Genomic DNA, 26,363 nt, shown 5'->3' with positions numbered 1-26,363 from the left:
CAAATATCAAATGCAGATATTAATCTGATGTCTTTACAATTTCTGAATATTTCATTTGAATTCATTTTGCTGTTAACATTTTCAAAATAACTCATGTACGCCTCTTGGACTCTTTAAAATAACGCAAGATAACCATTGCTTCAAAAGATACCCAGTCTAGACACTTGACTTAGACCAAGACCAAGATTATTGATTTTTCCTTCTAGAAGCTTGTGAAAGAGAAAATTGACTACTTACCTCCTAAGGTTGTTTAGCAACATGATGTTCACGTACATATAATACAGATAATAGCTATACGGGGGATTCTTCTCGCTGGTCCAGAGGTCAGGGTTAAGGCTCTTGTCAGAGAACATATGGCCACTATGTTTGGATTCATCATCAACACTGTCAAAACCAGTCACCTGGTGGGAGAAGAGATTCACAGAAATCAGCGCTTTCAAGAAGCAAACTTCAGCGTTACTTACTCTTGCTTCAGGACTCGCTTGTGGAAAGCATCTAGTCCTCCTTCTTGGTTTCCCTCCTTATACTAGCAGTCCTGCTGCTCTGCCCTCCTGGGACACCATGCCAACTGCAGGAATGAAGGGTTTTCTTGAAGGAAGTTTCTCCCATTTTTGTGATCAGAGACAAATAGGAGACCTAGATGCACGAACACCTTCAGGCCGCTGTGGAGGGCACAGGCCTGTAAGACTCCCTCAGATCCAGATTATAATCTTTTAAACTATTCTGCTTTGTTATTTGAAAAGCAGCTGAAGAGGCCAGAGGCTCCCAGGAAACCTCAGAGTTCTGAGTGGGGGCATAGTCAGAAATGTCTCTTAATCATGTCCCAGCAGCTACGTCCCCACCTCTCCTGAGTCCCTTCAGGATCTACACAGTGCTGCCTTTCGGTTGCCTCCTTTTTGGAGGCCAGTCCCAGAGGCAAACCCAAAGTGCACATCCTGGATTACGATGTTCGCTCTGCACAAGAGCATGCGAGCATTTTTTGGTCGTTCTTTATAGAGAGGATTAGTGAGAGGACAAATAAATAGCTGTTGAGCTGTTTCTGAGGGAATATACGGCAACTATCTGACAACAGAACCTTATCCAGGCTTTTATTAAATTGTATGTCAGGGATTTAAAACAATAATACAAGTAATCTACGGAGAAAGAAGCTTTTTTAGTGTTTGGGAACAGCTGTGGACAAACAAAATTTATGAGTAGGAGAGGATCCATTTCAGGTAAGACAGAAAACTCAAACACACTTACGTATTTGAGGAAAAGGTGCAATTCTTTGTGCTCTTTGGGATTGATTGTTGCTTCAAACAAAGGTACAAAGATGTTCTCCAACATCTTCCCAAAACTAGGCAGAATATTTTTTGACCTAAATATGTCACTGAAGGGGAAAAAATATACACAGTTGTGATCATTCTTTAATCAGTTTCTATTTCTTCTCCACTTCCATAGTTTCTATTATTTGTGTATATTTCTACAGCTTCAGTTCTACCAGGATTCAGAAATTAAAAGTTTATGTCAGGGCAGGGATGGTCTCTGCGCTCTGTTGCCTGCACTGCCTGGCACTCTACCTCATCCAGGCTTTGCTGAAGCTCTCGAGTGCTCAAAAAATGGAGACACTATCTGAAGAATGGTGACCCCTTCCCTTACAGCAATCCAAGTACTAATAAGGGAGATAAGGAATCACCTCTCATGAAAGATTCTGTTTTCCAAAGCTGTAGCTGCTCCAAATGAAAGTAGAATGTTCCGCTTTAGTGAGCCTCTCAGAAAAGAGGAACAGTACTTCAGTGTGTCATGTTCACGTGACTTTGAAAGTGTTGACTCTACTATGTACGCAAGGAATTGCTACGTAAAAAACTGAAGGAGAGAAACTTTCTCCCTAATGAGAAACTCACTCTGGGGGATATATGTGACCATGACAGCGAAAACATGAAGCTCAGCTATTGAGGATGACAAAATTATCATGGGAGACTGTATTACAGTATACAGCATTAGAAACAAAGAACCATTCAATAAAGTCCCAAAGGATGCTTAAAAACGAAGAAAAACTGATACTGATTTAACCTTCAAACCAGCAATCTGGGTTGCGTTTCCAAGTTCACTGTCCTTTAGTCACTATCTTGAGGAAGTTTGATAACAGTTTGTAAACTGTTTGTAAAGAAAAAAAAGAGTATTTTCTACTCTTTTATGGAATTCAAGAGTTCATTTATAGTCATTACTAAATTGTATTTTAACTTGACTTTGAACGCAGCTTAACTTCACCCAGTTGTAATTTTTAGGTTTAGTATCTTCAGACTACAAGTAATTCACAGTAGTTTTGAATAGCTTCAAAAAGAGTAGATTCAAACCCTATCTCCTGTCTTCCCCTCCCAGTCTGTCAGGAAAACTGCAGCAATGGTCAAGAATAAATTTCCCAGACTGCGACTTATAAAGTACAACTACAGGACAGCTCATAAACCATCTAGAAAATATCAGAAATTAAAACAAGTCATCGGTATGATTTCAAACTATTAAAATTACCAAGAGCTCCTGATTACTTACTAGATTCTGGGAACCTGAATTATCCAGCGCATATTAGGGGAATAAACTTTATGCTTAATGAACCATTTTGCCAAGTTCAGCCATTCATCTGGAGACCGTCCATAAATGGATAAGCGGGGTTCTGTATACTGGTACTTACTTTCTTCTAGTTCACGGGCTACTTCCTATTAAGTAATAAATATATTTGCTTTAATATGGACACTAAAGATCATTTACAGCTAGTAATATAATCATTGTATTTTCCTCAGACCAGACATAACTGTATTGTCATCCTTTAAAGGTAAAGGGAATCTCTTGTCTATTATTTTTTTATTTTAGGCATCTAAATATTCTACTAGCAAGCTATCTCAGATATATCTAACTAACACCTAGATTTAGAGGACAATATTCTTGTGCAGTTAATTACTAACACCTTTGCAAGACGGATGTTTAAAACTGGTACATGAGAATTATACTATTTAAACTGTAGTAAACAACTACATAAAATATGCAGACCAATGCAGAGTGTGACCCAGAATCCATGGTAGTAAGCAATTTTAAGACTATTGATTTTAGACAAGCACATTTAAGGAGCGCTGACATCTAGTTCATGAAAACTACTAATCCTTTTATTGTAAGAAATTAATTTGAAGCCTGTGCATGCATGTGCAGATCTAGATTTACGCAGAGGTGCTTCCCTAGCTCCTCCTTCCCTAGCAGCTACTACTATCCAACTACATCCTAACAAGATGCTAAGCCAGTAAACTGACCCTTGGCTGCTCTCCATTAGTTTGAAACTGCACAGAACTCTGCTTTGAACTCATACACAGGTTATGTGCTTGAGTTTCTAATTCATAAAATTATTTAGAAAGCAGCAGTGGCTGACTTAGAGGAGCTCTTTCTGTGATCAGCTGCTAGAGTAAGCCCAATACTCGGAATCACTTAACCACAGTGTTAGTTCTAGGTACAATTACAACATCACAGATCTTTTACAAACCTTCATTTTTCTACAGCTGGAAAAGCTTGAAACTTAATTACCTTGACCATACGAGCAAAATATTCTCCACCAATGTAGTTCTCAGTTTTCAAATACAAGTCCCTCAGCTCACTGGCACCAACTGGATTGTACTTGGAATTGAATTTGTCAAATCGATGAAATGTTTGACGACCCTGGAGGAGGAAAAAACCCAAATAACCACTGTTTTAAGTACACACGACAGTTTATAAATTACATTGCCTAACAATAAAAGGCATGGAAAAGAAAAAGCCTAGGCTAACTTACTTTAAACATGCAAAGTAACGCATGAGTTCAAATTATGATTTAATAAGTTATCAAGCAAAAGATGTAGAAACCAGAATTTCACACTTAGAAAACTTAGCTTTTTCTTGTTTATCTGCCACTTTAATAGACTTACTGCATGGACATCTAAAGAGTCTACAGTGAGGTCGTAAGGGTCCATGTGAAGGCTTTCGAAGACTTGCTTTAAAGTCATTTTCTTGCCTTTTTTCTCTGCAACAATCCTGTCAGGCTCGGTTTGATAGGTGTGCTTAATAAACCTCAGTAAGTGTTTCTGGTTCATGCAAGCAGCAGCATGGATATGAGTATCAACCTGAAATCAAAAGGTTATTCATGATCACCGTCCATATACGTAAACTTAAATTAGCGAGTATCTCTGTCAGTGACAACAATGACTGAAGCCTTCTAAAATATTCCTTAAGTAACAAATGGATTAGTGCCTAAGCAAGTCAAAATATTTCAGAACTCTAAGATTTTGGTTTTGGAGGACTTATTCAATAAGCAGAACTATAAATAAAATAGCCCTCAATTAATAGTTTCCTATTTAAATAAGAATATTTTCAAAAAGTTAAGATGCATTTTAAGTGCCAATCACAGAACCGGGGTTCAGATTAAATTTGATACTTTCTCAAAGGACACTCTGATCCTTCAGTATCCTTTTATTCCATCCATGAATCGATGATGTCTTTCCAGTTATAGACTGTAGTTATAACCATCCTCTCTCACTGAAAGGACCTGAAATTCTCAGCCATTTCCAAAAGCATAATTCGTTTTTGTATTTCAACCACATGAAACATCTTAGGTCACCAGAACTGCAAAATGTACACGTGAGAGATTTTGTCACTATTTTTTCCAAGTTTAATTATAATACAGCAACTCATGATGCTGACAGATTTTTCAGTTTTTTTCAGATCTCTTCACACACCAAGGGAGGTGCAAGCTTCACAGCAGGGCTGAGAGCACTCCTTCAGGTTTTTGTTGAAGTCCCATTTTAAAAAAAAAATTGACAAGCAGCCAATAGTTTCCATAGGTATGCTTTTCTTTTGCTCAGAAGCTTGCACTGCTATTTGAGCAGCCTATATTAGAACACAATCCAGAGAAACAACCGATGAGATTTGGAGGTTGGTTTGTGGATTTAAGTCTTCCCTTCAGCGTGTGTAATTCCTTATGCGCCTCCAGCAGGTAAGCATAACAAATCAGTTGTGGCTCCCTGCAGTCAAAGGTTTATTAACTACACTGAGAAAGAATAGAAGAAAGCCAGGTATATTCACCAATTTCTTCTTGTTTGAAAAGGCAGGTAATACTAATTGTAGTTCCTAAGGACCCAGTACCTGAAAGGGAAGAACAAGCCTTCGCCAGGATAATGGCCTTCAGGAATCCAACGGCACAGGAATATCCAGTGTGTGGAGCAGCAGAGCTGCTGCTCCAGGGTCCGTTTGCTTTGAATTTCCTTGAGAAATCCTGATCGAACAACAGAACAGGCTAATCTATGTCCGAGGCAAAACAATTAAATTACCAACAAGCTCCTATCAGTTTAAAACCAGAACAAACCAAACCACTGATTAGATTTCACAGCTGACACACAATGGCCCTGGGGACAGCTTGACAAGACTCTGAAATTGCCTGCCAAGCCCTAGCAGCAGCAGTTCAGCTCACCCAGGAGCCACAGTGCTGCGACCTGTCTGCTGACCTTCCCATTCCCTCCAGCCCAGGCCCTGCCTGGACACAGAGGGCCATGAGCACTGGGACGTGGTCAGAAGCAATCCCAGCTTTCACTCATTCTAACATCTGCCTGGTGCTAGAGACAAATCTTACCGCAGACGGTTCTGCAGAAGGAGCAGGAAGCAAGGCGGTTTGTAATACAAGTTTCAAGATGATGCATCACAAGGGCAGGATTGTTCAGGTAAAAGCACCACTGTCCTACATATTGGTAAGAGATGGTTTGGAATCATTACAAGCAACCCATTACCACAAAGTCTTATGTGAAACTAGTGGAAATGGTTACTCTAACGCCTCATACACAGTAAGAAAGGAGGTTCAAAGAAGAAATAAAAAATAATCTTGCTTCTGCACAACACTGGTAATACAGCTGTCGGAACGCATCCAGTTTTGCTGTCTACATTCAAAGGTTTAAAAAAACCCTGAATACTGACAACATTCCCAAGAAATCTCACAAAGGGAAATAAAAGCTGGAAAACCCACATTGCCACATGACTGTAAAAATGAAACTTTTTTTGGCTTTCAGGATGCATTTAGAGAGTTAACTTCATCAACTGTATGCAGGTACTTGCACATTCATAAGAGACCACGAGGCAGAAAGATGGCTTTTCAATCTCACGGGCAATGATGTAACAAGAACCAAAGGTGGATGCTGACATTGGTACAAGTTCCTAAAGATACTTACTACACTGGAACAGTTTGAACCCGCTGCACCATGTGCTTTTTAAAACACAAATAACTAGTGTTCCCAGGGATACGCTCCCAACAAGAGCCGCATAGCCTCTATGTGGGAAGTCACATTAGAAGGGATTCTCAGATAAACCAGCTATAAGGAGTCATGGAGCCTACAGTTCTGCAGGGACTCTCATCCAGGACTCTTCTGTCCAGGAAACTGCAAACACGGACATGCACAACGTGAGACCAGTGCACCCTTTGTGTACTGACTGTGTCTGCAGCTTTCAGGTTCCACCAACAGAAGTAGCTGACATCCTGATCTGCTTTTAGGGATCAGTAGCAAACAGATTACGGAACGTCTGAGTAAGTAACAGCCATACTTCTGCAATCTAAACCTCAGCTTATGTTATGACACACAGTCCACAGAAATGCCACTGTTTTACTTGGCACATGTAGTCATTCAATTTGCAGCTTATCAATACAGAAGTTGTTGCAGCCTTCTACGAGTAAATCTATCTCCACGTGAACATTAATAGCATTACTAAAGACTAGGATATAAACTGAATCCTAAACATTAACATTGCATTGTTAATCACTGCCTTGTTTGAATATGCTAGACACTTTAAAGCTAAATGAAAAAGCAAGAAACATATTACTATCTCAAAGCACACAACATGAAGTTCATTACTAATGCACAGTAAACAATGCTGTGTCCAAAATAGTAAAAATAGCTCTACTTAATATATTATTATACTCCTCAGAGTACTTGTATAGACATTTGAGCCCAAGTGCATTACACATATATATGCTTACTCAGGTTAATAATCTGTTTCAGAAACAAATAGTTTCAACTCTTCCTGGACCAGTGAAATACTACTAACTACAAGGCTTGGTCACCTTATATAGAAGAGTGAAATAACAGTTAATAGATGCCCTATAAACTCTAAACATTCAGGAAAAGCAAGTCATAGGCATACAGTAACAGGTGTAGGGAACCTGAGTAAATGTCGTTTATTGCATTTCAGAATGCACTATTTCCAGTGGTGGCTCAGCTACTGGAATTAATGAGTCCTGAAAAAAACCAAACTGAACCAAAACACTTCCTCTTTATTTAAATCAACATGAATTCACTATTGTTAGGAGGGCAAGGACAGAAAGCAAGGAGACATTTTGTTTCTTTTGTATGCAAGGATCACATGACACAGTACTAACTGCATTTCTTTTAAAGTCTGGCTTGCCTTTGAGAAATAATTACCTCAAATATGCCTCTCCGATTCAGTAAGCTCCTGTCAGATCTTCTGCTGTCCCTGCAAGCATATCACACACAGCTCTGTAGCTGAGCTAGCCACACCAGGCTTATTCTCCAAGAACCAAGATTTTCCCTCTTTTTTTTTTTTTAATTTTTTTTATTTTTCCCTCATCCTTCTCCCTGAACGTATTTTTTTCCCAGGAGTAAAAAGGCTCTTCTGGAGTCTCTTTCATGCTTTTACCAGTAAATATGTGGTACTTTGGCTACATTTTTAAACTACCTAGTATATTCTGAACTTTAGGTAAGCAGCAAATTCAGTAACAACAGAAGTCTTACGGAGTATCACACAGCTTTTTCTTCATTGTTTTTTAGAAGCAATGCAACTTCATGGAAAGTTTTAATGACTTGAGCTTTGACCTACCCTAGGACATAATTGGTGTGTATGCTTTTGTGCGTTTCACAATTCAGGGTGCAAGCCTATCTAAATGAAGCATCTAAACACAGAATCCTAAGACATAGCTTATATGGTCTGATTTGGTTAGGGATATTTTTTATTATTATTTTTATTTGAAATGTTATGCTAAGAAATTGTTACTAATTTCATTGTTATTTATTATGAAAGGCATCTACTAAAATAATCTGAATAGACTGAGTTCATGTAAGGGTGACAAATGCCCCCTTTGCCTTCTTCCTCCTCCAAAATAAGACAAAACCAGTCACATTTGAAGCTGCTATGATTTTGTTCTTCATACAGTACATGAAGTAAGCTGAGGCTTTTCTGAGCTATGAGTAACAAGCCCCTACCACAAAGTCTTTTTCCTTCTATTTGCAAACATTCTGCTTGCATTTACAAAATTGTTAGACTGCCACTCCAGCCTAATTTCCCTTTAGCAGAAAAAACCCTCAGCTGCACACCCTTAGCCAAACTTCCTGATCAGTTCTTATTCTCCCCTCCCCCCAGGAGGAAACCTTTTACTCAAGGTCACATTAATCGTCAATGAAAAGAAGAAATACGACTACTGTCAGAAACCTGTGTTGGAACACATAACATGCCCTCAGCAAACTCACCTTTTTAACAAATAAAAAGAATTATTAACGCAAAGGTTTCCTTAGTTCTCTTAATTCCATCATCTCACTCAAGCAATGATGGACATCACTTTTCTTGCCATTAAAGGACTGTAGAATTTGCTGAGCAATTCTCCATGTAATGTAGGCTTCCTCCACATCTCAGTTCAGGCTCGCCTGTTCCTTTCCTTACTGACCTGCCCACCTACACCATTCTGTCTGCAGGCTCTGCGGATTAAATGCTTGTACTTCTCAGTCAAGACGGTTACACCTGTGTACAACTTACAGCCTGAAGAAGCTGCCCTCCAAATCGTGTCTCACCAGGACCCACCTCCCTAAACCACTCTGCCTCCCTCATCTTCCCGCATACTTCTCTTTCCTTCCATTGTCCCTCAAATCTCCAAAAAAATCCATTTCTGCTCTATTTTATGGATGCTTATCTGTGTGCATCAGAAATAGAGCACTGCAGCGAATTGGGCATATGCTCTACATTCACAGTGATAAATACAGCAAAAACAAATGCCAAGGGCAGCCCTTGTAATGATACTGAACTCTTCCAGTGCATAGATTAGTAGTATCCACAGCTGCAAGCCACCTGGTTTTCTAAACACATTCACTTTAACTCATAAATACTTCCACCCCAACGGCTATGGGCTTCATGAACTTGACACTGAATCCTCTGCAGTCTTTACTTCAGTGCTGGATTGATGGGAAATCATTCCACATCCCACTGCTAGATTCCCTGCTTACTGATACATTCATACTGCATTAGCTTTTCAGACAGGATGCAACAGCTTTATACAATGAGCTTGATTCTTTCCTTGCAGCCCTGTAACAGGCATGAGAGGCAAAAGACACAAAATACTCTGCCCTAGGGTAGCACGGTAATGTACCTGGCAGCCAAAATTATCCCTAGAGCTGGGCTGAGCCCCTCAGGAGCTTTTCTAATTCATACTCAGGCCATCCAGAAGAAGGGAGACAGGAGATGCAAATCCCTGTGTCTCCAGCTTCTTGTTTGGCTGTACTCATTGCAAAATGCATGGAATCAAGCCCTGTAATGTTTGTACTCACATGAATACAGAAACACACTGCTATGAAGACAAAGAAATTTATCTTCCTGTTCTTTTGATTACTGAAAGAAAGAACAGAGGAAAAGCTTTCTTTTATGTGGTCGCTATAGAATTTTTGCATTAGAATGATTCACAGGATTGCACCATGGGCAGGGTTGGAGGGGACCTCTGGAGATCCAACCCCCTGCTAAAGCAGGTGCACCTAGAGCAGGCTGCACAGAATTGTGTCCAGGCGAGTTTTGGATGTCTCCAGAGAAGGAGACTCCACAGCCTCTCCAGTTCTTCCTCATACTCAGAAGGAACTTCTTGTGTTGCAGTTTGTGCCCGTTGCCCCTTGTCCTGTCACTGGGCACCTCTGAGAAGAGCCTGGCCCCATCCTCTTGACTCTCGCCCCTGAGATATTTGTAGACACCCATAAGATCCCCCTCAGCCTTCTCTTCTGCAGGCTGAACGGGCCCAGCTCCCTCAGCCCTTCCTCATCAGGGAGATGCTCCAGTGCCCTCATCATCTTCTCCGCCCTCCGCCGGCCCCTCTCCAGCGGTTCCCCGTCTCTCCTGAACTGGGGAGCCCAGCACTGGACACGGCACTCCAGGTGCGGCCTCACCAGGGCAGAGCAGAGGGGCAGGATCACCCCCCTCGACCTGCCGGCCACGCGCCTCCTCGTGCACCCCGGGGTCCCGCTGGCCCTCCCGGCCACGAGGGCACGCCGCTGGCTCGGGGCAACTTGCTGCCCACCGGGACTGCCGGGGCCTTCTCGGCAGAGCTGCCTCCAGCAGGTCAAGCCCCGGCCCGTGCTGGTGCCCGGGGTCGTCCCTCCCTCGGTGCAGGCCCTTACCCTGCCTTTGCTGAACCTCATGAGGTCCCTCTCCGCCCAGCTCTCCAGCCTGTCCCGGTCCCGCTGAATGGCAGCGCAGCCTCTGGGGAACCAGCCGCTCCCCCCAGGTCTGTATCATCAGCAAACTCGCTGCGGGCACGCTCTGCCCCTTGACTGATGGCTTTCTGCCTGATCAGTACTTTGTGCTCACTTGCAAGTCTGAGGGTAGACACAAGAATTTACCTCAGAATCTTTGCAAGACAGTAGTATGCGCAGTGTTTTGAAAGCACAAAATACAGCTTTACTGCCAGTTTGCAGCAGTAAGGCACCGTTACATGTAATGCTAACAGAGGCGTTCCTCTCCTCTAAATCTGATGCTAACCCATAAGTCTTCCCATTCACTACCACCTTGTGTTTATATGGTGAAACTGAATTTCATCACTAAAGTCAGTAACTAGCTAACGAGGGGGGAAAAAAAAAAGAAAAAATCAACCTCAGAATGAATCAAAGTTCAGGGAAATTATGGTATAGATTCAGTGTTCATTCACGAGGCTTTTAAATAGGCATTTAAAAAGCAGACATTATTAATTTAATTCAATTCGGTATTTCGAGAGATCTATAGAATTTTGAAGTGTATCAACCCACTCTAATTTCCTTCTTAAAAGTAACAAGTGGTATTTCAACCCCGTGCTCACCAACAAAAGCTAGTTCCTTTCTGTCTAACCAAAACTTAAAAAAAAACAAAAATCAGTTACAATAATCTAGACCAAACATTATGTCACAGTAGCAGCCAGCTATTGCAACAGAGAGTTCAGCAGGGCTCTGTAAGCCACTCTGGAACCCACGTTCTTCCACGCAGTTACCCGGGCTCGAGGCTAGGCATCCGAGCTAGTGACTCTGCAGGCAGAAGACTATGATGTGTAAACATCACTGCTATGACATATCCTCAGGTTTGGTTTGCTGACACACTGAAATAACGGCTAAATACAGACAGAATATGGAAGGAGGCTTAGGCTGTCATTTTTTCATCTTAAGAAAACACTATCAAAGCTGTTTGTGGTGAAGGACACCTGCCAATGCAGTACACGGACATACATCATGAGGTAGCAAACACATGTCAGGTAAACACATATCTTGGCTTCACTTTTTAAAAAAAAAAAAAGGCAACAATCTCCCCCCTATAAAGAACACTAGAGACAAACAAAAGTTCCTAATAACAACAGCTCCAAGACCAAGAAAGCACAGTAAATGCCTTCTTAAATTAGCAACTTTTTAATAAAAATAAAGTAATATTCAGGTGTAGGTCCTTTACTTTGAAGGTGTGTTTCAGCTAAAAAACTGAACTGTCAGCTCTGAATTGTCTGAGGCTGTTGGGCACAGTGGTCTACTGGCAGCCCTGCTCAAAAACCCTCAGGTACTTGCTTTGGAAGGCAAGACACCCCAGTACAAAAAGGCTAAAACTAAGTTCTGAGTTTGTGTGCTGTAGAGTTAAACTCTTGTTACTTAATTTTACCCCTAATGCAGGCAACCCAGGAGTTCCCTAGAGAACCTGTGTTGACTGCACTTTGCTATGCATCAGCTGGAGAACGCAGGAGAACCCTGCTGATGGAAGACTCAAGAGTCTTCCCAAAAGCTGGCGTTCTCCTACAGACAGCTGTCTGCCTCCTGTGCGGAGCCCATGGAGCCAGCCACACTGTCTTGTGTGGATTCTTGTCTCTATAAAAATATTGGCCTGGTTATTAAAGGGCAATTTTCCAGTTCCCGCTTGATCAGTGCAAAACATATCTTTGGTTGTATTCTAGTTAAGTCCAATATGTAAGATACACACATGCATTTCCCTTATTTAATAAAAGCCCTATCTTGGGATTTATTAAATAGATGAGCTCACTGGAGGAGAACTCCTACTAAACCAGGAAAAAAAGCAGGGTAAAGGGGGTAGGAAGTTGGGGAGAAAAGAACAGTAACCTTTGATTGTCATGCCAGCCAATAACACTGGCCAGCTTTCTGCTATACCTTTCTAAATGCAGTAATACATGTTTGCTATTGACCTCACCACTACATTCCCAACTGTTTTAATTTTGGCATTTTACATTAGTTACTTTGGGTCTTTTACATAAGTAAACAGACTGAACCAGTATCTCCACACTGTGTCTGAGGGATGTAATGGACAACTTCAGTAGCAGCTCTTTTGAGAGGTGAACCTTATTTCTGGCTTTCCTTATGAGCAGTACACACTGTTTAGGATTGACTAACACAGACATCCTGAAAATATAGGCCTTAGAAGTGTCTGTTTCATATTTTAGGTTTCACTGCTGATACTGTTATCAAGGAAGAAGCACATTGGTGAAGTTACAGATCCAAACATTACTTGGGTTAGGCAAGATACAGGGAAAAAAAGATTATCTGGGGGCTTACAAGAACTCTGTCTACAATGCAGTTTACTTTCCATAGAGTGCTTCATAAAAACACTACTTTAAGCAAGATTAACTCTGTGTGGCAAGAATTTTTAAAGCAGTAACGAGCAGTAGGAATAATCTTTGCCAGACAAGCACAAGCTTGTTCCTGCTCTCTTGAATTCGGGTATTGCTAGAGGGGAAGTGATGCGCATTTTGTGCTTTTGAACATGAATCCATTTGTAGATTGGCTTATTTAATAGTAGATAATTAGAAAATAATTAAGATATGCCCAGAGACATTGAATATTTGCTTTTAAATCAAAAGCTGAACTTAGCAAGTACAATCCTGTTAATCACAGCTTCTCATAATCAAATTGATTGCCTAGGCAGTTACTCGATCCACACCTCTGTCCTTCACACCTCTTAGTCACTATGTGGTTTATTATTAATGTGTCTGTCAGCTAGTGAGGTGTTTTATCTGAATGTGGCATGGAATAAATATCTTGTCCAGGGTTATGCAAGAAAACTGTTGAGTTAGAAGTTGAGCCTCTGCCACTTGAGTCTTGCTTGAGTGAATTAGCTAATAGATCCTCCCATCCATACACTTAACGGATAAAATTGTGAAATTAATTACAATTTATCTAACAATCCATCTGCTTCTAGCCTTGTGACAGACAGGGGTACATTCATCAAACACTTTTGTTTAGCACATTTTCTATTTGACAGTTTCTTACCACAACAGTAGCATTCAGCAGCCAACACTAGTCCAAGTACTTTTTAATGTACTAGCACTGACCAAAACATAACAAGGATTAAACTACCTATCTAAACAAGGACTACTTCTTCCAGTTGCATATAGAAGCAATGCAAAACAGACCTTAAGTGGTTAAAAACACCAGCAACAACTACTGCTTTATGAAGAAATCTCACCTATCAAACCGAAGCATTATCTCTCCAGTAACTTCCTCCTAACTTCAGGAAAGGGAAGCAAACGAAGCAGCACAGCACTGCTGCTTCCACACTTTGAAGCAAATGCAGCTCCCTTGGGTGTGAGTATGCTCAGAAAAGAAATCAGCTCCTTGCTTCCCCTACCTGTCTCCTAAATACATCTCAGTATCTCACACACAGCTAAGACTATAACTCAAACAACAATCTTTTTATTTAATATTTCACAGACTTTTTTTACCAGATACTAATGACAGCATCCAAAATCTATACAGCTGTTCCTACTATAGTCTAGTATGACTTACCTACATGAAAGCAGGGAAATGCACTTGAATATCTTTCAGTGAATTAAACAAAATTAATTAAACGTCCATGTGGATATTTTTATTCATAATCCAAGTGAGTCTCATTTGATTAACTCTCTTTCACTCCTTTAAATCAATCTACATACAATTAGGCCCTGTTAAGTCTGAATAAGTAAACAGATGATTTTAGCATAATCCATTCAACCCACTTACATTCAAGTTAATTTTCCTGGAGTGTTCCCAGGTAGAAAATTTTAATATTGTTAAAATAAAGCAATTCAATTGAGTGGTATGCACACGCCACCTTCTGCATATCATCTACGCCTCACACAAGAAAATCCAAATATTTGCTTACTTAGCAAACTTAGACACTTACTAAAAAAAATGTCATGACTTTAATCGTTTTCACACTTACCTTTCTGACATTATAAAAGTCTCGATGAGGATTACTCTTTAGTTCTTTAAATTCTGACATTTCATTTAACATCTCATGTAAACTAAATTTTGATTCTAAAAAGTTAAGCCTCCGATGACAATATGTTTTTCTGTAAAAGAAAAAAAATATTAACTGTAATTTAAAACTTTGTATTTCAAGTTCAGAAAGAACTTGAAAGTTTTCACAGTAAAAACAAGTTGTTAATTATTTATGAAGACCAAGACAAATTATCCCACCAGTTAACAAATATGTAAATCAATACCAAATGTGGTTTCAGATCAAAGATATTAGTGAAACCTCCAACAGAACTCTACGTAAATCTTTTTATGTCCTTTAAGTTGTACAAGTATTTATTACTGTATCTGTGCATAAACTGCAGCCCTTTTAATAATGATGATCAGAGAAAGAATAAAACCTGTAATAAAATCTGACGTCAACTGCTACTACTCTAAAACTATATCTCCAATAGAGCAGATCATCTCAAATATATATATAACAGAAGCAACCTGTAATCCAGATTTACTCACTATGGAACTAATTTTTTTTTAAATTACCCAAAGTTTACTTGCTTTTTCAATGTGAGGCCAAGATCAGATCCAATATACTTTCATTTTTTATGCCTTAGAAACACATATACTGTGCAGAAATACTTTTTTCCCAAAGTAATTTCTTGTGCTCTTAGAGAAATCATGCTTTTCTGTTCCTGCTTGCCTACTCCTGTCTTTGCTTTCATCTTCTGTTATGTTTTTCATTCTATTTTTAACCAATGGCATCGTTTTTTTCTCTTCACCATCTGTCAGTTCTTATTGAATCTACAATATTTTTGTTGCACTATTAATGTAATAGCCTTCTTTTTTTCTCCTTTATTGTTGACAATCTCTCCTCAAAGGGACACAGATCCCATTATGAATTTGAAAGTCTGATTCAAACAGTCTCATTGTGTCTGATACTGATCAACACCCATTTGCCTGCTGCAGAAAGTCTTTGTTGGGTTATACTATTATTCAAGAGAGCAGAAGACTGAGAAGTAGGGGTGAAATTTCACCAGTTTAAGAAAAGCAAAGATGAAAGAACTTGGTCTCCAGGTAGCCCCTATGTGCAACAGATATAAATGACAGGAAAGCACTTGCTGCAAACAGGGAAACAATACCGTATGAAGAGCTTATGCAACAGGATTACTGAAAAGACTTTTTCCTTTCATTTTGTGTGTATTTATCAGGGAGTGTGAATCAGCCTGCAAAAGCTTAATCTCAAGAAGTGAAAGGTGCAGATGATTGCTCCAACATTCACAAAGGTGCTGCATGTTCTTACTATGTTCTACCGAGGCCCTTCTTACCCATGTCTTCCTGAGAAAGACTGTTAACAAAAGCTGCAAAAAGAAGGGGCGCCAGTATGACTTTTGTTTCGAGTTTCTCCTCCTTGTCCTTAAATTTTCTCACTATCTGTCTCTTGAAATATAACACACTGAAACTGGAAATGCATTTACCCATCGCATATTGTAAACAAACATACTCAAGCTAGCTTTGATTTGGCACAGGGATGCTGATAATACTAGCAGCAGCATAGGCTTTTGCTCTTGGAAAGAAGCACTCAGGGAATGGAACAGTTCTGTTCAACCCATCTGCTTTGCCACTATCAATGCAGAAGGTGGACAGATTATGCTGCAGGTGTCAGACACAGACTCAAAGGGGAAAGAATGCATCAGGTGCGACTAACTTGTCACACTGCAAGTGATGATTTGTCAAAGGCAGAAGAACTAGGAATGCAGTGCCAGCAGGCAGAGTAAATACTTCAGAAGAACAGTCTTAAGCCCCTGCTTTGTTCTGTCCTAGGGTGGATTCTTTTCCTTTCCTAGTGCTGAGGCCATGAGAAACCTTTATGTTTCCAGTCCTCAGCTGGGAACTAAACTTAAAAACTGGATGCACATGTTTTCGTATGCACTCGGCAAGGACATTGCTTTGTCATGAGTGTCAGTAACTGTACCAGGGTTGCTCCGTTTCTGGTTTTTAGAGATTTCCCAAGGGTTTGATGGTTCTGGGAAATTTCAGACCTATTTTGATTGTGTATGTGTGGATCAGTTTTGCAGCACATGAGCAGTTAATTTCCATCTGGAACAAATCAGACTGCATATTTAAGTTGCTGAGCTGTTCTGTTCTGTACACTCTACATATGCAGGGTTTCTCTTCATGCAGCAAGACTAGAACAGACATGAAAGAATTCCAGACAACTGTTCAAAAACCTCAAATTCAGCACAGTCCAAAAAAAATAATAATAAAAAAAAAACCTTAAGTTTAAGTTTCAGTTTCCATGCCTTAAGAAGTTTGGGTCAGATTTGACTTGAATGGGAACATTTGGCCAATTTCTTCCTTTTCTGTTAACCACTTCTCATTTTGCCATGGTTGATGAAAAGAAACTAAAGAAATTAAATACAGTTGTATGTGGTTTGGGTTTTTTTCCCCCCTTTTAAATCTTTCCATGATGCATCAATGCTTGAGAAGGACAAAACACAACATTACTGTAGAGTGAGTATGTTGAGGAATGAAATATCACAAAAGTGAGAAGTATTAAACTAAAAGTAACCAGCAGCCTGAAGGGGCAGAGAAGAAAAACATACGTTGGTCCATCAGCAATTAGAGCAAGGACGTGGCTCAGGTCAAGGGTATAGGTCTCCAGGTCAGGATATGGCAAACTCCGAGGCTCATTGAGTTCCATCATTTCTTTGTTATCATAAACAAATGGAATGCCACCTTTTATCTTGACAACATAATCCAAATTATCTGGAGCATCATCAAGATTGTAAGGATCTTCATTTTCTTCTGGGGGTGAATGGAAATCTGGAAATAAATTTACATTACATTTAGAAGAAATAATTTCACAAGAGGCAAAAAAATTACAAAAAGGACTTTCTGCTTCTATAATGCTTCATTTCTAACATCTTGATAGTTTCATTAAAATCACATATTCATTTACCACAAAAGACGTGTTGTTACAACACAACTTTATTCTGACAGGCTTTAATTGCAGACCTCTCTAAGCCAAGTGCCTACCTTAATTCAAATATTATATATTATTAGATTCTCTGAACCAATCTTTAAAAAGATTTAATACTATTCTTTCTTCATGTAGATGGCACAAGTTTCAGAATAAGTTTTGGTTGAAAGTACAGTTGAGAATGTTGAACAATAAAACAGTTGTTGACTTCATACCAACCTTCATCATTTTCTTTTTGCTTTCTGACTCACTGTAGTAATTTTGGAAGTGTGTATTTAAGCACACAGTAACGCAGCTGTTCTCATATTGAAACATCAGTCAGAAAAGAACAGGCTGTGCCTTACTACTTCACCTCTACCCTTCCCACAGTCCAATGAGCTAGACTAGTGCATACATACTAGGACTGGTTCCTCTTTCTCTCAATCATTACTGAATGTATTTCAGTCACGGTAGAGCAGGAAATAATTTAAGAGTCAGTGCTTCTCACTGTGACCAAGGCAGTAGTTGTTTTTTTGTGGATTTGTTCAGTACAGATTTGCAATCCCAATTACTTCCCCCCCAAAAAGAATAAGGTAAAAAACACAAATACTTTTGGGAGATTCAGCTTATGTGAGCACTCTAACATTATCGCTCATGCTAGTCAATGTTCATTGCTTCTTTTACAGTATCTCACTAATGGAACTAGCATAAAATAAGCATCTCAACTACATTTATATCAACTTGAGCTCAGTCTTATCACTGAGATTTCTTTTCCCTATGCAGTTAAGCCAACACAGAAAAGTAATTAACCAACTCTTTTATTCACCTAGAGCACCTGAATGTATGTTATAAACTGATACCATTCTTATCTCTAATATTCATAGCTGTCCAGCTCAAACTTGTACTAATTAAGAGATTGTGTAATGAAATTTTACTGTTTATTCCATAAGTTTAAAATCATAATGGTAAAAAAAGTTATTAACCTAAAAATAGCTTGGAAATATCTCCCTGGCAGCTGTTCGAAAATATCTTTCCTGTCATGAATATTCAGTATACTGTTCTCTTTACACTCTTTCTATATAACACTTGAAAACATGTTAATTTACCCTATTTCAATCACTGAGCTAGAGGAATACTCGTTTAAAATGTCATTTTATGGCTGACAATCCATTGCCAACCATACGGGCACATCTACAGTGGCACTTCTGTACAGACCAAAGGTTGCTCCTCATAGGCTAACCCAAAAACTAGCACTGCAAATAGTTGAATGCACAAGCAAAGTTTTCAAGACACGACCCACTTAAGTGACAACTATCATTTGTGACATATATATGGGGAATACGTTCAACCTAATAAGCCTTGTTGAGAGATCAGTTTATTAACCCAGGCAGAATGCCCAACAAATGTGACTATACCAGCTTCCAGTCTTGACTTGCGTACCATGCCTATGAAATTACTGACTCAGGGCTTACTAAGCGGCATGTCTGTATCATGCTTCAATTTACAATGCAGATGAGCTCATAAGCCCTTTTATTTCAGTACGCCAAGACCAGGAGTGACTTTTCACTTCAAACCATATCCAGATAGCTTTTTCCTGGAGGAACACAAGTGTGCTACTTACCATCCCATTTGCTACAAAAAACAAGAAATAATGAGTGTCTAGTATGGGATTTTAGCTTTTGGCAGCTTCAAAGTTTCAGATTAGACACAGGATTAGTAACTTAGGTCCACCAGTGATTCTACACCACTCACTAACAGAATAAATTAGAGAGTCAAAGGACACTCAGAAGAGATCATCACAAAAATCCAACTTACCGTTACTACAGCAGTACATGGGTTTATTTCTAGATTTTAAAAGAACAAGGATATTTACCTGGACACACTTCATCTTCAGCCTTCCATTTTTCATCTTGCATGCTACACAAATACTGAGATGTTGTTCTTGGGAAACGATGGTAGGCAAGACGTGAATACTTTTCTCGAATGAGAAGAGCTTTCACCAGGCCCTTGGCAGCTTGTTCATAATCATCAACTGTAACCTGAAAGGAAAGCCTGGATAAATGCTGACAAAAAATAAAACAGCAGGTTTAGCAACAAACTGAATCCACACCAGGAACACGGGGACAGAATTTCCAGAAATTTAAGTGTATGTGGCTTGACCATAAGGATCTTACCCAAGGTCTCAGGAAGCCAACGACAGAAGCACAGTCCAAATACATGTGCAACACATACGCAAACTTTTTTCTCCTACCAAATATTACCCATTTATTATGGCTATGTTTTTATCTACTTAGTTTATTTTTTTATCATAACAAGTATAAAACGACCTGACCTTGACTTTAACCTTTTTACAAATCAATGGGTTCATAAAGCTATTTACAGTTTGTCACACAGCACCATAATATAATGGCATTTCACACTTTATATACATTAGCTCCTTGTGGTTTGGGATTTCCCCTCACCCACACCAACTCTCTCCAGGTACAGAAGGGGGGGGGGGGGGGGATGGAACCATTTCTTACCCCTGCACAGTAGTCCCCACTAATTGAAACTCTCTGAAACTCTGGTACGTCATATGGCACTTGGACTGGCAGAAAACCACTTGGAAGAACTGGTGTTGCAGGAGACAGAACAGGATTGACTGATGGTGCTTTCCATTCCTGAGACGGAATTTGTAATGACAAAGACTGGGATCGAATCATCTTGAAACTTTTCTTCCTACAAATTCATAGTATAAAGCATAGAATAAGTCATGGTATAAAACATCACATGCACTGGAAAATTGATTACAGCAAATAAATCATCCCCTAAGAAATTTTACAATCAAATCTCTCATACCTCAGGAAAAATGTTGGTCACAAAATATTTGTGCTTTTAGCTTTTTCCTACTCACATTTCAGCACGCTACACACAATTGCAATTACTCTCCTCATGAATACAATATGCCATAATTTACTTACAACCACTGTAAGATGCCCTAATGTTTGTTTTGTTTCACTTCTTACAAATTCAGTTTCAGCAAGTCACTGTACACAAGGAAAATGAGATCACTGTGCTTTCTTTAGTAGGAGCTGATTCTTAAGAGCATCAGAAGTCACAAAATACGGATCAAAACAAATGAACATTACATATGGTAAATTGTTATAAGTTATTGTGCTATTACACACACTTTTCATTCTTCCAAAAACATGCAGGATTTAAAAACTCATCTAGCTGTCAGACAACACTATGCATCAAAATTTCATATATGGTCATTCAGTTAAACTGGTAAGAAAAAGGACGAGCACATAGTGATTCCTCAGGCAGTGTTTGATGAGACTTGAGCAAAAGGCTAATGCTGGTTATCAGACTAGTAACGTAGCATGGCTTTGATATGCAAGTCTGTTCCTCCCCTCAGGGCACTTAATGGATAACCCCCATAGATTTAATAATTTTTGCCCTTTCTCAGCAAAACTGTGATAGATGTGTACCTTAGACAAACTAGCTAAAAAAGAATGCTGTGTTTTTCAGTGAAGTAATTGTAATACCTCAAGTGAAGTTTTGCAATATCTCTGAAGATTTAATTGACCTTCCTTACTCAGTTTAAATATCTTTAAACATATTTAAATTATTCATATAATAAAAAAATATGATGTCATAAACAATCTGTGATATCATGTTCTGTTGCACTGTGGAAATACTTCCTCATTTTGTAAACTAGATGCCAAAACCTTAAAATGTAAGTAAGAATTACTAACAAATAAAAAGGAATACTGGAATACTCAAATACTCTCTGAAGTTGCTTATTACTTCCGTGACCTCCTGAAGAATAAGAACATGCAGTGCTGGTATGATTAATACCCTATGACCAAATTCCATCCTCTCTCAAGTACTTGTAGCCACCTTGGAAATCATTATGATATTCTTTAAAGGCAGTGCTGGATCAACTGAAACTGTGAAAACTGTAAGTTTTACCTGTGTAACTGTCCTTGAAGTACGCTTCAGTCCTGTAGGACAGAGGTGAATACTTTTTCTGTTCCCACGTGTAAACAACATACATACAATATCCCACTTCCCACAGTTAAACTCATTCAAAATTTGAGGTACAATTTGACAGAACATATTTCTGTAAGACAATTTCCCAAACTAGAAGTGAAACTTATTAGCTCAGGAGGAATGATACACCAAATAGCTGTTTAAATGAAAACATCTAGTTTTCCCTTCTGTGCTTGTTTATGTCTATTAAAATGCCAACTGGGAAACCCACTTGCACAACTCAAAACCAGAGCTCTCAGCCTGTATCATCAGTATGTCATACCTTAATTTAACCAAATTGACTCTTCTTCCTTCTGTTCCAGAAGCATGATGCCAAGCATTGCCCAACTGATTGCCCACAGCTAACTGGGTACATGTGTTTAGCTATCACTTTCAGGGGCTTCCTTGTTTGCCTGCTTTTAGAGTCTTTACTCATCCAAACCATCTGGTGTCAGACTGCTGCTGCATGACTAAGGAACAGCCTAGCCAGTCCACTGAAGTTAAGATACTGGAACATCCTGACATCAGGTAAGGCTACCTCTCTCACAGAAGAAAGTCATAAACCAAACCAACTTTGGCTTCATTAGGTTCACAGGTAAACCAAAGGTGAACTGTACCTTGTTTTTTGAGAAAACCCAAAATGTGTGCTTTTATGGCTGATGGTGGTTAGATTTTTATGTCTGTGAGTTAAGGAAACCTACGAATAACCTCATTATGCCAATACCACTTTTCACCCTCTCCCTTGATGTTCAGTGTCAAGTCTTTGCTTTCATCTATTTTTACAGAGACTAAATGAAGTATGATACCACTGTCATTTTCTCTGTGCTAGAATTCTACATTTCTGCAAATGTAACTAGAAAAAAGTGGAAGGGGAAAATTTTCTTCTTCTGACTTTTTACATTAATGAGCCTTACAGTTGTGTTCACTTTACCCATCTATGCTGTTTGTTAAACTTGCATAAGCAAAAGCTATCATATTGCTGGAAACATAGCTGAGACCACCTCACCATTCCAAGCCCCCTACAGCCCATCCCCGCACCTTCTGCATAGCATGGAAGGACATCACACAGGTGCCCTTGGTACCCGCTATTGACTTCTCTCCTGAAGTAATAACATTCTGCCTCTTATTTGCCAGATATTTCATTATTAACTCAAACAAACTTAAAAAACCTGTTTTTGACTAAGAAAGCCACTACTGAACGAACCTTTTAGCTGTTTCCACAGACTGTTGTTCTGCCAGTTCCTTCTGTAGTTCCCTCTCCTTGGCCTCCTTCTGCCCAATAGGGCAGTCTTCAGGCACGGTGAATAGTGACAAGGCATCTTTACTGTCTTCTTCTCGGAGAACTTTAGCAAATACCTTCTCTGCTAGAAGTCGCACATGCTCATCAACCTCAGAGATGTTCAGCTTTGGAAACTGTCTGGGCATCTCGGCTAACAAGGAAGACAGTTAAAAGTTGTAACTACAAAAAGAATAATATGAGAGAGACTGTTTTTATTTCATAGTGCACCTACCCAAACCAAGAGCTCAGAGCAAAAGCAGAATAAAACAATTTAGCTATGCAGAATTAAAACTAGTATGCAGTACACAAGAACCATAGGTATCCACTGAGTATCTCTACTTGTAGAGCCACGCCAGTTTGTGAATCTGGAACTTCTTGGTATACTCATGAAAATTCCCAAGATACCTATGTACAGATTTGCCAGTAGATTCCACTTACTGGCATAATCAAATAGTCTGCTATTTGAGATATGATGTATGCTTCTCTGTATGTACTTGCACTCGATTTGGAAATCACATTCACTCAGTTGCCTGCCTTCTTCCCTGCTCAGTGACTTCAGACCAATTTTAGAGCCACAAACAAGTTAGAAAAGGTTGACACTTCTGCCTCACCCCATCCTTTCCACAAACAAAAAAAAATCATGGAGCTGCTGTGAAATAAAAGGACTGCACAGCAGAAGCAAATACTGTGTAGTTAATGAGTTTGGGGGTTTTTTAGTTTGTTTTCAGTTGTTCATATACTGCTTCTGAATTGAATGTGGGAAGAAAATAGAATATGAACTTTAATTTCTACTTGGCACTTCCAATATCACTTTTCAAAAAAAATATGGTTTATCTTTTTAACTTTAAGTAGCCTTTCATCACAAAGCATTTCCATTTTGTTACAGCGGCACTACTGAAAATACTGCCTTTAGTGTTTCTTCTGTAGTTTCGTGACTTGATTTATATTTCATTCTCATACAAGCCAAAACATGAATTTTGACATATCTGGTAGCATTCTGGAGGGAAAAAAACTGCAGTGCTTGTAAGCTAGTGACCAGCATTATTTATTATATACTGAAGCTTTTTGAATGCCTTCAGTATGATGGAGCTTGTAACAAATAAGATTAAATTCTTTATTACATAAGTTCAAAATAGCAGTGAGCCTGTCACAACAAATGGATCCAAGCACGGCCAAAATGTGAAGTCTAGGTCCAGAACCAGCATTTCAGAACCCCTTTTGGTTACAAAAATGCAAACATATTTTATAAGACAGTATGCATTTAAGTACGTGTATGCTGAAAGTCAGCATGCAGCATGGCAGTTTTTCATCACTCCAGGCATAACTTATCAGGGCCCCCATTACAGTATTTTTGTAGCCATGCTGCAAGTTTCAGATGTTGATATGTGATCCTTTTGATACGTGATCCTGTTGTTTTCAGCCTAAAAGATTCTAATTAATGTCCACCTGTTTTCACAGTTGCTTTAAGAACACTTCATAGTATGTTTGCTTTTAGAATAAAAGTTGACAAGAGATATACTGGAACATAACATGGCAATTTAGTGATCATCGACATTATTTTGCATTCTTATTTTGTAAGAACCAGTTCACAGCCCAGTGGAAAAACATCACTTGTTTTAAAGAATTGTGCATCTGACTATGCTGTTTCTCTGCCTGGAGAGTATTTGTTTTGCAATTAGTATTACATCTTCATAAAATCAAGTATAACTACGTAAGAAATATAAAAATACATACATGTTTAGCTGAATGATTCGATGACAATGCACTACGATGTCTTAGAAGCATCCAAACTTAGATTCAGTTTCTCAATTTCAAATCTCAATGAAGTCATGGGAGTCTTTCCACTGACCTCAATGAGCACAGTTGTCAGCAACAGTAACTGCCATACATACAGCTGCCAGCAACAGGGGACTTTTGGGCCACTTCAGCCAGGCAGGAACAGTCTATAGTTACTCAGCTACAGTAAGAGTGCTAGCAATAATAGTACGATGTGGAATATTAATGTTTCTTCTTCTGTTAAATCAGCAATTGAAATATTTTCAGTACTAGCTGACTAGGGCAGGAAAAATCAATTGGTTGTATATTTATCATCGGCTGAGAATTTTCCCACAGTATAAATGAACCTTTTCTTAGAGAACTGCGATCAGAAACAGGAGTGCAGTAGGAAATAAGTTAAATGAGAAACCACACTGTATTTTAAATCATTGCAATAAGATAGCGAAAAGTCAGAATATATAGTTAGAAGTACACTCCGCTCCTGAGACGAAAGGGTGGGTTTTTTGCTTTCTTACAGAATCTGATCTCACATTCTCCCCTCATGTAAGTGAGAGACTAAGGCATGGAACACTTGTAAAAGTAGGTTCACCCACATCCCTGCTAGCTGATGTCATTGACAGGAGTTTAATAAACTCAAAATAGTCATGAGGCACCTCATACTATCCTCAGGTAAGCTGTGCCATCCCGAACTGGAAGAGGGATGAGGATCTTGTAGCCAGTATCCTTCTACCGAAGTGCTGTCCTTCCCCCAAGGTGAGCGACTAGGGAAGCCACCAGACATCCCTGCGGGATGGGCAGGGGGCACGGAGGCCGCCTAGCAACGCGCAAATGCCCTTTTCCCGCATATCCCTCACACAGAAAGGCTGCTTTAGCTGCTCTTCAGCTCTGCACCTCACGGCAAGAACAGCAAGCTATTTCCCTGGGAACACGCTGAACAGAAAAGCGACGGGACGGTTATTTAAAAGGCAGACCCCGACGCGGGACTGAGCGGGCGGGAACACGTAACGCCACAGCGGCAGGGGCCGGCGGGCACAGCCCCCGGGGGCAGCGCGGGGAGCGGGGCCCGCCGCCCGCAGGTGGGCAGGGCGCTGCCGCGGCCCCGGGGTCCGGCCCTGCCGGGCCAGCGGCCAAGGTCACCACCGACCCGGCCCTGCCCTGCCGGCTGCCTCGGGACTTACCTAGCGCCGCGGGGAAAGCCATGCTACGGCCGGGCCGAGCCCCGCCACCGGCGCTCCCGCCGGCCGGGAAGCCTCTGTCAGAAGCCGCCGACAGAGAAGGAGGAAGCGGTGGCGGAGGGAGGAGCTGCTGCCGCCAGATACAGCCGCTCCCCTCTGCCGCATTCACCCGCCAGCCGGCCGCCCCGGTACCGCAGTGCCACGCCGCGCCGCCCCTTCCCCGGCCCTTTATGGCCGCTGCGGCCCCCGGGCGGAGGAGCCGGCTCGCCGCGCCCCCGGCCCCACCGGGGCGGCCCGCTGCCTCCTGGGTGGCGGCATCACGGCCCGGGACGGCCCCACAGCAGGTGGGGCGAGGGGCAGGCGGAAGCCTCCCGCCGGGTGAAGCGCCGGCCCCGGGGCAGACCCCCGCCGGGGTGAGGGGGGGCTGCCGCGCCCGGCTCCGCCCAGCACTGGCGCGGGGCGCCGCTAACGGTCGCGCGGGCGGGGAGGGGCGCGCGCTCCGTCCGTACCTGCGTGAGGGGAGCCCTGCGCGGGCGGCCTCCCCCGGGGGCGGGCAGCCGTGTCCGGCACCGTCCGGCGCCGCTCCCCCGGCGGCTGCACCTGTGGCGGGCGGGAGTGGCGGGGCCGCGGCCTCAGAGGGAGCGGGAGGCTCCGAGGGCGGCCCTTTCCCC

The 26,363-nt window shown here is 40.8% G+C and overlaps 1 protein-coding gene across 3 annotated transcripts in view; it reads right to left on the bottom strand.

Annotated features, from left to right (window-relative positions):
* Window positions 1–26,344, bottom strand: part of AMPD3 (adenosine monophosphate deaminase 3) — a 36,205-nt gene extending 9,861 nt beyond the window's left edge. Inside the window, exons 1-11 of one of the 3 annotated variants that reach the window (XM_040608258.1) lie at window positions 26,202–26,344; window positions 22,667–22,892; window positions 19,971–20,166; window positions 19,322–19,487; window positions 17,093–17,312; window positions 14,458–14,587; window positions 3,924–4,118; window positions 3,547–3,678; window positions 2,530–2,693; window positions 1,243–1,369; window positions 238–401 (exon numbers count right to left, since the gene is read on the bottom strand). In XM_040608258.1, coding sequence (XP_040464192.1) covers window positions 238–401; window positions 1,243–1,369; window positions 2,530–2,693; window positions 3,547–3,678; window positions 3,924–4,118; window positions 14,458–14,587; window positions 17,093–17,312; window positions 19,322–19,487; window positions 19,971–20,166; window positions 22,667–22,887 — 1,715 coding nt within the window. In that variant the 5' untranslated portion in view covers window positions 22,888–22,892; window positions 26,202–26,344. Of the gene's footprint in view, window positions 1–237; window positions 402–1,242; window positions 1,370–2,529; window positions 2,694–3,546; window positions 3,679–3,923; window positions 4,119–14,457; window positions 14,588–17,092; window positions 17,313–19,321; window positions 19,488–19,970; window positions 20,167–22,666; window positions 22,893–25,695; window positions 26,096–26,201 lie in introns of those variants that run through there. The other 2 variants (XM_040608257.1, XM_040608256.1) reach the window with 2 other exon arrangements.
* Between the last annotated feature and the right edge of the window lie 19 nt (window positions 26,345–26,363).

This window comes from Falco naumanni, chromosome 10 (genome assembly GCF_017639655.2).
Source record: "Falco naumanni isolate bFalNau1 chromosome 10, bFalNau1.pat, whole genome shotgun sequence".
Taxonomy (NCBI): Eukaryota; Metazoa; Chordata; class Aves; order Falconiformes; family Falconidae; genus Falco; species Falco naumanni.
The sequence above is the reverse complement of the archived record's forward strand: the minus strand, read 5'-3'. Positions and strand labels throughout refer to the sequence as shown.